Source organism: Gambusia affinis, linkage group LG17 (genome assembly GCF_019740435.1).
Source record: "Gambusia affinis linkage group LG17, SWU_Gaff_1.0, whole genome shotgun sequence".
NCBI classification, from domain to species: Eukaryota; Metazoa; Chordata; class Actinopteri; order Cyprinodontiformes; family Poeciliidae; genus Gambusia; species Gambusia affinis.
The window spans coordinates 15,576,174-15,588,801 of record NC_057884.1 but is presented as its reverse complement, the minus strand read 5'-3'; the positions used below and the strand labels follow the sequence as shown (position 1 = coordinate 15,588,801).

Below are 12,628 nucleotides of genomic sequence, written 5' to 3'. Positions count from 1 at the left end.
GTAGTAGGACATTAAACGCTAACCTCTTTTAATACCAGAGGATTAATGCACAATGTTTGATTTTACAGCAGTGCGCAAAATGCAACGCAAATTTGACAGTATATCTGAGGGACTCAGCTTCGTTTATGAAAAATAAAGACGCTTTCGAAGATATAAAGAGACTTTCACTTCGTTTTTAAAAAGTAAATTAATGACTTCATTTAAACCACAATTCAGTATATCTGTATTTTTCAATTCGCAATTTGTTTTTAAATGCCTGTGCACCAAACCCAGTTTTCAAAGGTATTTGCACCTGGACATGAGAAATTCTCGCGATAGTTTGCTTAAGGAAAAATATTTTGGTTAGGATTGGAAAAAAAAAACTTAAGTGGTAAAAGTAAAAGTGGACAGGTGAGCTTCTCTTAAAGAGTACTGTTCAAAGTCTCTCCAGCAGGAATAAAAATGTAATTTTTTAAATTTCTAACAATTGTGATTTCAATGTTATTATAGAAAAGGTTCCACGGTTTTTCTTATGCCTGCAAAGATTTCTTTTTGCAGAAAAGGTTTTCATCATCTTTTCAGCCAAATCTTTAAATATGAATCCTCACACTTATTCGTCCTTGCTGTTTACTATCTGTCTATTTACCTCAGACTGAGCTGTTTATTCTGCTGGTGTGAACTGGGCATGTCTTTATGATGCTGAGGGCAGGAAGGTCGACCATCATGTCTCCCGCTGAGCAGCCGGTGCGCAAGCTGTGACCTTAAATAATAATCCACAACTTCTGAATTTGCAAATCACAATGAATAAAAATAAATACATAAAACAAGGATAAAAAGTTGACGGTATAATCTGAATTGACCACAGAAAATGCAGTTACATTTCTAAATATATATGTCATTTTTATAAATTAAACATTTATTTTAAACAGCCTTTAAAATCTAGTTTAAGAGCCAACAGACTCAGCGCACACCTGCAGATACATGTGTGGGATCATTTCCCTCCACTTTGTAAGCGTGTCCCTCGCAGACAGCCTCGGTATATCCTGCAGCAGCTGACACAGTGCAACACTTTCTCCTCTCTAACCCCCTCACAGCCTCATTAGCATTTCCTTTCTGCTGCCCATTATAGGCCGGTTTCCCGTTGCAAATCGGACTCTACCACCGAGAAAAGGATTTTTAGGTCGCCTCGGGCGTTCAAGAGAGGGCAGCCCGGAGGCTAGACCTCGACCTCCCGCAGTGGTCCTGTAGTTCACACCACCTCACACACACACACACACACATACCCTGATGTCCACCCTCCACCTCTTCGCATGAATAGTCCATCTGAGTGTGGCTTTAGTGAGGTAACAATCAGCCCCAAGTTGAGTCTAATCATCATAAAAGTGCGGCGGGATCACAGAGCTGCGCTTTAATCGATTTTATAAGCTATCAAATATGGAAAGGTGCTGTTGGATCTTAATTAGGAAAACAAAGAGGCCTCTGTGAGCGGTGTGTTAATAAATTTAGAAAATAATAGGATATGTCTAGAAAAAAAATGCATCAATTGAAATAATAGCAACTAGCAGTTAATGTTTTAAAACAACTCTAATAAAAATATTCTGTTAATACAGAGAATCGAGACAAAATTTCCTTTTGTGAACCTAACATTTAAAATATATAATAATTTATTGCAATTTATGTACAAAAATACCATCAATAGCAATAATGATACAATAAACTAATGCCAAAAAATTACAAATATGTATGCTAAAATTCGATTAAAATATTTGTTTCATTTTGCAATTCAACATAGGTTGAAGAAATCCTATTTTGAAATATACAATAAGGTAAATTAAACCAGTTAGCTGCAAAAAATATAAATAGATCACTACTAGACTTGTTTTTTCAATCTTATTAATTTTTTGTTCTATTGTCAGATATTCCTGCTTTGAAATAAAAACAATTAATAATAATAATAATAATAATAATAATAATAATAATAATAATAATAATAATAATACAGTCAGTGTAACAGTCATCTTGCAATCCAAAAGTTGCGGGTGTGAATCTAGTCTCCTGCCACCTGTCAATGTGCCTTGGGCAAGGCACTACCCTCAACTTCCCTAGAGCAATCTGTGTATCAGTTTATGAAGGCGTGTGTACTTGTGGCTCTGGTGTGAAGTGCTTTGAGAAGTCAGTGTGACTGGAAAAATGCCACATAAATTCAGTCTATCAACCATTTATTTTCAGTTTATTGGAAAACAATACATACATTTAAATAAAAACAAAATACAAAAATTTCAATGAAAGTAAGAAAAGAAAATTAAGAAAATGTGGGTATTTGCATGATGAATAACATACTGTAAGGTATAGCTGTAAAGAGTAAAACAGTTAACTAAAATATCAAACAAATCTGTATTTATATAAAATTTTTCTTCTCATGAATTAAAAAAACGTTAGACTATGTTTCCACATATTTAGGAGTTTCAGTGTCCAAGATTTTAGTGATATATTCTTTTCAATTCTGGTCTTTATTGAAAACTCTGGGCTGGCTTTTTACCTGCCTAGTTTGATCAAAGACTTCCACACAATTCCAGGTTTTCAGAAGCCATCTCTGAAATTCCCCTCATTCCTGCTGAACAGTATCAGCTGTACATTTCATGATGGCGTTGACGTGTCATCAGCCTCCAATAGGGTGAGTTGTTGTTTGCATGTGAGAACAGAAAGGGGAGCGAAGCGTGTAGAGGTCTGGAACAGTTATATATGCATTATACACATCATGATGTCTGTCCTTTTAGTTATTTATCCTCCGTGAAGCGTAGAAATAAAAACAATGTTGTCTTGGTCTAAGAGTTGATAGTCCAGCTCCCCCTGATGTTTAAACACACAAAATATTCAATACTTATTGCAGGCACAAGACGAGGGAGAAATAACTGTGCTTATTAATATAAATATATCTATTCCTCCAGTGCTCCCAGTGGGGTTCAATCAATGACAAACTTCTCAATTTATTTACACCCTGAGCCGAGTGTTGTAATCAGAACAATTCATTTAAAACTGGGCCGTTCAGGCCACACGTGAATCTAAATATGTATGTGTATGCTATGAGACCCCAAGGACAAGCTGCTTCCACATTTTATGAAGCCATAACTGACTGGGAGAAAACGAGCAAACTCAATTCTCTGCATCAGCAAATATGCAGGTTATTCCTCCCCCTCAAATTAAAAAGTCATAATTTTCCTCTGTTTTGAACGTACAGTTTAAGTTACATGATCTGAGATCATTTGATGATCAACAGACAATATGTTTACACATGTCATGATTCCCCCCCCCACACACACACACTTAAATCTACCCCACATCATCTGACAGTGAACGTGACTCCAAAGACTCACCATTAGCTCCCAGTCTGCATCATTGATAAGCACCAGGATCCCAGGCCTCCTGTGGGAAAATGCACAGCTTTAAGTCAAACGCTTGTCCCAAAGGTAACACACAGAAATGCAGAAAATACCTAAAGTTACCCAAAACAACAGCCTCCAACCCCTGAGCAGAATCTCACATCAAAAATACTTCACTGGAAATTGCTTCTACAATTCACTCCAAGAATCTACTAATAAAAATATTAAACTAGATTGATTTGTGTCAGAAATATTTACCATTAAGTCCTTGAATATTTAAGAAGTCTCCTGTTTTTCTTAATCATTTTGTTGATTTCCATACAGTTAAATGCAATTCAAAGTGCTTTGCAGAGGTTCAAAACAACAAAACAGGCAGGCAAAATGTTATTACAACAGAAAATACTAATCCAAATAATAAATAGACAACTATCTTAATATCATATGAAATGTAGAACAGTGGAATCAAAATAGCAATAAAGAGCGCAACAAAAAAAAACCACAAAATAGAGTAATTTACATACAAAATGCATGTAAATCACTAAATAATAGACAAAGTGTATACAAAGAGTTTCCTGGAAATCTTCCTTTATATTAATCTGGATTCTTTGTATTTAATTAAACTGTAAATAGATATAAATCATTTTCATACAGAATAACTTTGACCCAGCAGGCTGACATAAAAAGCTGTCTGATTCTGACATCGAAGAGGAGCAAATCATACAAATACGCTTTTTAAGAATTTTGTAAAAAAAATAATAAAATGTGACTGGAAATTTGTAGTTTCATATAAATAAGTTGTAGAGGATTATATCTTATGACAGAGCTAAAAACAAGCTCTTCCGAACAGATGTTTTCAAAAGAGTTAAAGTCATGTGCATGCTGGGATAATGCCAGAGGCACACAATGATGATGGCTCTCATAGTGTTCCTACCCACCACACAGATCGTCTCTGACGTCAGCAAGAAAGGGCAATGGGAAGTCGAAAACAAACACACGCATGTACACGCACACACACACATATAAAAAACAAAACATGCAAAACAATCAAGGACAAAGCAAGAGTTGCCAGTGTCCAACAAGACTTAAAATAGAACTAAATGATAGGGTTTTGGGTAAAAAAAGGAAAATGTATGCGGCCAACATGTCCAGATTTAATCTAATCGGTGAGGTTTGTAGGTAGGCCAGCTTCTTCTCCATTCATTGGTTAGACGGTGCTATAAATAGTAGTGAACAAAGGCAGCTGTAAAAGTCAGCCAGTCCTATAGGACTGCAGAGAGCCCCACACACACCAGCACAAACATGAGCGTGGTGTTATCACGTCACTGAGGCCTCCAACTTGAAACCAAATCACGCAGAAAAAAATGGTCTTAAACACAAACTCCTGCAACAAAATGTGTGTTTATAACATAAGATTCCAGAAATTATGTTTTAGTGGAGAGTATTTAGGCTTCCAATGTCCGCAGATCAAGTGTATGTCAAGTGCACTCACACTGTGTCTCCCTGGACAAAGAGCTCAGGCCGTTCCTTCAGCAGGTTTCGTTGGATCCAAACCAGCAGCTGCTTCATGTCCCCTGTAAACCACAGACACACATTTCCATCACACTCCCTCCAAAACATTTACCTTTAGCTGGCGTCTTCTAAAACTTCAACATTTCCTTTATCCCCAAGAACAAAAGCAAGATCCCAGCAGTGTGGCTGCAGAGAACAGATTTATGTCACACACACACGCAACCCAAACACACGCAGACAACGCAGGTCAGGGGTTGGAGGTCAAGGTGCATGGTTCCAGCCTCCCGGTCGATGTGACGCGACGGAGGCACCAGGTGGGGCAGGGGGTGCACGAATATCTGCGCCCATGTATGTATATTTATGAGTGTAAGTAGAGGAGGGGGGAAAGAGGGGATGCTAGTTGCAAGGGGGAAGGTTGTTTAGAATAAACTGTCAACAGCAACACAAATATAATTTATTTTAAATGCAAAAGTCAAACCAATGATGACTGTAAATACTTAGAGGCTTAATGTTGAATTTAATGGGTTAAAATTCATAAAAATTATACATAAAAAAAGCTGGAATTGATTTTTTTAATTGACTATTTTACAATAATTTCATGTTTCTTTCCTTGAAATTAAAAAAGAAATAAAAATTTCTCTTTGCTGAATTTTTGCTGCATATTAAAATGCAAGGCTTCTCCATTTAGCTTAATTATAAGCCACGCCTGCATTTTCTATTAGTCTGACCTCGTCAACAATCAGACTGACCTTGTCTCAACAAAAGGCTGAACCTCGCTCAGACTGAGAAATGGAAGTAGGGCTTAAAGGACAAATCCCCACTAAAACAGCAACTGTGAATCCATAATTGTTACAGCAACCATTCCCTTTAACGTGGTGTAGGAGTTTTCAGATGTATTTCATAAGAGGAGGAGGACAGATACTCAGACAAGCAAAGAAAACAACGACAATTTCCATAATTCTCAGCTGGGTTTTGCCTGATTACAGTGTATTACTCTGCGACTCAAGTATCGCTCGACCGCAGGTCTACAGTTGCAGGTAGCCGCGCACACACACACACATTAAATTAAATTCAATCGCTGAACTTGACCGCTTCACGCAAAAGAACAGAGGAGACGAGGGGTTCAGACATGGAGAGAGGGAAAATAAATGAAGTGGAGAGAGGAATACAGCAGTAGGAGGAGGAGGAGGACAGGGATTCAGGTGTGAGGAGCAGGTTGAAGCTGCAGCAGGAAGCTGTTAGTGAGGAGATGGAGAACAAGCAGAGATTACTTCATATTTAGAATTTTTTTTCATTAAATCGTTTTAGGAAAATGCAAAACAAAACCTCAAATATATATGGATATATATATATATATATATATATATATATATATATATATATATATATATATATATGTGTGTGTGTGTGTGTGTGTGTGTGGGGGGGGGTGGGGGGGGTGCGTGTGTGTGTGAAACAAGGCTAAATCTACAAATTATCCTATGTTTAAAGATTTGTATTATTCTAATGCAGATTTTAGCCCGGACTCATTGGGATTTGGGTTTTGTGTTTCTATATTTTTGTTGATTCAAAATAAAATATTGAACATATCAAATAAATCTTTGCTCTAAAAACCTACCTCTGTCTGGTCTCTGCAGCTTTGAGGACGACACACACAGCAGATTATTTGGCTTTCTAACCTCAGACACAGATTAACTAAAGTGCCGTCAGTCTGGTCAGAACTGCATTAATAGTTTATAATGACTTCCATATAAATAAAAGAGACCTTGTATTGCAACCAATTGCACACTCACACTTTCTCTCACACACCTACACACACTCACAGTAACGGGTGGTTACTGACCTGCACTTCTACAGGGCTAAAAACAGAAGCAATCACTGTACCCATCATAACTCCTTCTTTGTGCCCTCTGCCTTTGACAATTAGGATTTCTCTCCACCATTACTCTTATTCACTCTCTCCCGTTTATCTTTTCATTTCATCTCTCTCTCTCTCTCTCACACACACACACACACACCCACTGCCCCTCTGGACATGAAAGTTTCTCTCCCCTTCTTATCTCTTTATCGTTTACCCTCTTTTTTGTATTCTCTTTAAGGAAACATAGGCAAACATATTATATTTGCACAATAAAAACAAAGTGTCTACAATCCGGTTAGCTTTTTTGTAAAAGAAATATAAATTTCTCTAAAATGTCACATAGCTTTAATAGCAGGCAGCTAAATGAAATAAAATAACAGCAAGAGGCTCAGCTTCAAACAAATACACTTTGCAGAGCAGGTAGAGGAGAAGAGACGCATATGATAGAGGAGAACATGCGTCACAAGATCCCAGTGCACCCTGGGATACAGCTGTGTAGAAGGGGAGGGGAGTGAAAAGGCGCCATTTTGATGTTTATTTAATACTAAAGCCTTTTCTTTTGCGAATGCGCTTTATTCAACTCCATTTTTCGCTTTTCTGTTTTAATGCGATTACGACCGTCATGTGAGGTGTGTGCAAGGGGGAAGGAGAGGAACGGGGTTCCATCTATCTGCTGATGTAATGGGCAAAACGGAAAAAAAAAAAATTGGGGGGATCCTCTGGCTATAGGGGTTTTGTTGTGTGTCTGCAAACAAGAGGGGGGACGGGTCTTTCAGTTGAGGGTCATCAATCATTGGTCGGGGTCAAAAAAGAAATACGAAGGATTCAGAACCAATTATATCAACCTTCACTGCATCCCCCCTCTGTGCACACATACAGACACACACATACACACCCTCAGATATATAGGTTAAGGATATTTTCAGAGATCAGAGAGCCAACTTAGCCAGGCTGGATGTCTGCTCACAACCACCAAGCACAGGCAAAAGAAATGTCAAAATGTTTACAATGCTTGCCTGAAAATGTAGGATTTGAGATACTATTACTGAAAAGAAACAAAGCTCCTGACAAACACACACAGAGACCTACAGGTCATCTGGTGGAGCAAGGTCAGACATTCCCTGTTCTGGTCAACTTTTGTCTCTGTGCTGTCGTGGTAACATCAGCACCCTGCATGATCAGCCATTGTTTAGCCAAAAAGCAGAGGCGTATATTCCTTCTATTTGTCCTGAACACAGACAAAAATCACTCAGTAGAAATTTTTGTTTTTGTTTTTTTGCCCCTTCTTTGTCATGTGAAAATTACAACATATATGTGTGAACTTGAGAGTTCATGTGGAAATAAAATCTTATTATGATGTTTGAGATAAAAAGGTTTTTGCTTAACTGAGAACTCAATGATATTATTTGGTCTTTTGACAACATACGCTGCCTCTCAGTATTCGTATCACATGAATGTGTTTATATTTTTTTTATGTTATAAGAACAATCTTCAATGGGTTTTAATGGGACTTTATGATCGACTCACATTAAGTGTTCTATGATAGTAAAATGGATTGGAAAAAGATGCATTGTTTTTCAATTTGCTTATTTTTTTATTTACTAATTTTATTGCAACTAAAAGATGAAAATAGTGGTGTGGAATATAAAGGATCAGTCCCTTTACATATGATCCCTAAATGAAATACCCAGTAACCATGTATGTTCAATAGCTTTTTTATAAGCAAGAGTACAATTTTTAATTATTATTATTTATTTTTTTTTTTAAAAAAAAAGCTTCTCTGGTCAAGTTAGATTGACCTTTTTAACTCTGATGCAAGAAACTTTGTTGGGTGGAAAACATAGCACTGCAAATCACCCTGAATGCACCACTGCCATAGTGAAACATGACAGGAGCATCATGCTGTGGAGATATCAAAGCTGGTTAGAGCTGATGGGAAAATGGACGGAGTTTATATATACTAGCTAAAAATCCTGTAAAAGACAGCTTTGAGACTGAGGTGAAGGTTCTCCTTCAAGCAGGAAAATTAATCTAAACATACAGATACTATCGAATGATTCAACTCAAAGCTCATTATTTGACATTTGAGTGCTATTTAGGAAAACAGTGTAGCAATTACAATACTGAAAAGTATCAATGGGCAGCAAATCTCTAGCAGACGTGGAAGTAATATAGGTGCTTATTGCGACATTGAAAAGAATTAATCACCACTGATCTGTTCTGATACACATGAAGTTGCATCGTAACCCTAAGCAGGTGTACAGGAGGCCAGGTCAAAACTAGATTTGTATATGAACTGGATGACGTATTTCAGGTTTTAACTGCTGTATTTTAAGGTACTCACATGGTTCAGACTGGCTCGGTAGAGTCACATGATGTTCCTTGACACCATCAAAAAGTAGCTCTGCTCCTCCTCTAAATAAAAGAACCAGGAGTTAAATATAAAAAATAAAACTGAAATACACCAAAACCTAATGACAAATTTCACTGGAAGCTTAAATAACAAATAAAGACTGAACCAGGATTTTAATTAGAGAAATGTTGCATAATGCCATACACGATTATGGGGATTTCTGACTAGGCAGTTATTCAGCATAAAGATGGCTAAGCCACAAAAGTTAATTGCAAAAGAAGTATTAGAAAGTTCAGTGGAAGAAAAATGTGTGATAAATACGTGTACAGGAACAAGGATGACAACAGCCTTGAGAGAAAGCCCATTCAAGTACTTTGGATTGTATTGCCAGTTACATAATCTTTTTTGGTTGTTGTTTCATTAATTACAATTCGTAAAAAAGTTTGTTGTTCTGTTCCTGGCTGCCATGTATAATCAGACAAAACTTAATTCTTGGCATGTTAAGCATCCAGCCAAAATGAAATAGTGTTATTCCAGTAATCAGTTGATAATCTTTGTTAGCTCCTGTCACTCTTCCGACAAGGAACACCCTTAAGTCTTACCTTTCTTGCATCACGATTGAGCTCCAATGGAGACCCAGAGAATAATTGAAAAGTTTAAAAGCACTTGAAACAGGAGACATTTCTGCATAATTTTATGTAGAAAGTTACCCTCTATAGGGAGGAAAGATGTGATTCATGAAACTGAGTGCTTTCTAAAAAGTGCTAACATTCATTACAAGGGTAAGTGGCTCAATGAAAACCTGGGTAATCATTGTTAGATGACCAACATAATAAAGTGAGCAGCTGTACAATCTGCTGCCATGTATTCATATATTTTGTAATTTGATTCTGATGTTATAGATCAGTGAGCAATACAGCTTCATAAGAGATGTCCCATTCTTAAATAAACATATTAGTAAAACGTTTAAAATATTTAATAAGGTTTTTATGCCATTATGAATTTATATTGTCAATAAAACTCACATCTGCAGTTAAAAAGGAATAAAGTATCAAAATGTATCAAAAGTCATCATTTTAAGTCATATCCAAACAGTATTCAAACAAGAAAACTTTATTATCTTCATATGACCGCATATTAAGTTGAGACTGTTCTCTTTTTTAACTAATTCAGTCGTAATTAGTCGTAAAATTCCAGACTGAGTCAATTTTCTTAGAATTAACCAGGCTTTTGACAGGTTGGCACTAACTTATGTTTTGTATTAAGTTTTTTTCAAGAATATAAATTCAACAACCTGAAGGAATGGAGCTAAAACATAATTAAATCTCACAACTTTCGTTTAAATGAGCGTTTGCTTGGAGGTTTTTGTGGTGCTTTTTAGCAGCCTCTCAGTGCTGATTCTTCTCGGCAGGGCTCCTTAAGCACAGTTATCAGCTCTGTTAAAAGCTGAGAGACCGTATGTGCAAACTGGACGGATTCGACTGAAATGCGGAGATTATCTGACTTGCAAAATGTCCGTGTAGACAATAAAGTACATGTTCTGTTGTGCTGTTGCTCTGAGAAAATGTATCTGCAAGGTATCCGAACTGTTTTCTGCTCCCTTCTGCTTCGTTGAAGCGATAAACAGCCAAAGGCAGTCAAGGTTTACGAGAATAATATATTTCAAGTGAACATATAAGTGTGTCAGTTTCAGAAAACTAAACACATACTGTCTAAATAATCGAGGAAAGTTTAAAATGTACCTACCCAAACTCCAGATGAACAGCAACGGGGGCTGCCATGTTGTCTGCACATGCAGGAAGTGACGGAAGGCTAAGGCGGAAGTAACGTATTCAGGCAGTGTTTTGTAACTATGGCTACTATCAATTTGAAGGATATTTCATTTTCATTTTCTTTTCGAGTGAAATACCTGTTTTTACCTGTTGAATATTAGATTCATGATATTCATTGTTATTCATCAAACATTTTATTCCCCTTTTCATTGAATCGTTTTACAAAAAACGTAATGTTTTCATAAAGATAATATAGAGCACAATCATTCCAATAATCTGTTCAGAATGTAGATGTGAACCTCCGTTTTGTGTTTGTTTGTTTGTTTGTTTGCTTGTTTTTGTCTTTATTGCATTTAGATAAAGCTAAACTATAATCCTTACTGAAAATTACAGAGGTGGCAGCATCATGTTGTGTGGTGTTATGCTTTAGGAGGACTGATGATCTTACAAAATAGATGCCATCATGACAAAAAGAACATTACTTTGAATACACAGCTAAATAAATTGCAACGTGACTCAAGTACAACAAAGTCAATGTTTCTAAATGGCTATCAGAAAGTCCCAATTTCCAGCCCATAAAACATTTATGGACAGGACAGAGCTATAAAGGTGTGTCTAAGCAAAACTGCCAATAAACCTGATTCAGTCTCACCAGGTCTGTCAGGACAAATGGGCCAAAATTAAAAGCAAAAGATTGTGGAGTAAACAGTAGGTGTTGCATTATAAAATGTGAAATTCTCCACAGAGGATTGCTGATATATCATCACTTGTTACTATGTCATCAGTGGGTTGAAACTTGTGTTCCACTATGGAAGTAATTTGGATGTTAGAAAATTTGGATGATTTAATGTCTAGTCCAGATTTTACTCACAAAAGTTGTTGTTTTTTTTTCCAGCTTTGAGTTACCACCTTGGTAGAGCTTTCTAATTCCTGCCATGTCACAGCTCAATATGAGGTTCTTGAAGACTCATTTTTAATGGGTCCATTTTCTTTTCTTTATTATGAAAAAAATGTCATACAAAATATTATTACAACAACTTAAGTCCATTGCTTCAATTACAAAATCTTCTGATTTTGTAAAGTGAGCAGAAGTATGACGTAAAACAGTGAAACCACATCTGTCCACTCAGTTCGTCTGCCCTTCTTACCCACATTATCAATCATCCTGCAGACAGTTTGAACCTCCGAGTATCCCAGAGATGAAGCGGGAGTTGAGACGGGTGGGGGGTGTTGATGGTCAGCAGTTTGAATTGCAAATCTGCTGCCTTCTGTTGGCGTCCACGCCATAGCAGGCCCCTTCCTCGTCTGTATTCATGTGTTAATGAGGAGCAAGCGCAGACAGATCGAGCTAGGCCTGGGGGTGCTGAGGGAAGGGTGAGGCAGGCCCACTGACAGTGAGGCTGCAATGAAAGTTTTGAAAAATAATAAAGACATAATCATTTTACTTTTGTTTCTGCTTGAACTGAGCTGAAATGAAAGTAAAGGGATACAACGCGAAATATTTATGGCTATAGGTTTCATGAATGTGGAGTGAATTGCCTCTGAATGAGCACACCATTGCTGCATGTCATGTCACATTGGCTTAGCTGCTGTGAGGTTCTTGCACAGTTGTAATGGAAGACGCTTTACATTTCCATTTACTTTGTTTCATTTAAGTGATTCTTAAACCAAATTAGGAGACAAAACTTTAGTCTGTTGTTCCAAATTTTTTTACCAGTTTTATTTCATAAAGTAGTTCAACCTTCAACTAAAAACAAAATGTTGTCGTTTCACC

General features: G+C 36.9%; 1 protein-coding gene across 1 annotated transcript; it reads right to left on the bottom strand.

The window, feature by feature from the left end:
- Nucleotides 1-2,192: 2,192 nt before the first annotated feature.
- urm1 (ubiquitin related modifier 1) lies at nt 2,193-10,905 on the bottom strand. The gene is made up of 5 exons (XM_044095886.1): nt 10,829-10,905; nt 9,074-9,144; nt 4,849-4,930; nt 3,354-3,402; nt 2,193-2,829 (listed from the first exon to the last, which is right to left on the bottom strand). The coding sequence occupies exons 1-5, from the start codon at nt 10,861-10,863 to the stop codon at nt 2,761-2,763; spliced, it is 306 nt and encodes a 101-aa protein (XP_043951821.1). The 5' UTR covers nt 10,864-10,905; the 3' UTR covers nt 2,193-2,760.
- Nucleotides 10,906-12,628: the final 1,723 nt, after the last annotated feature.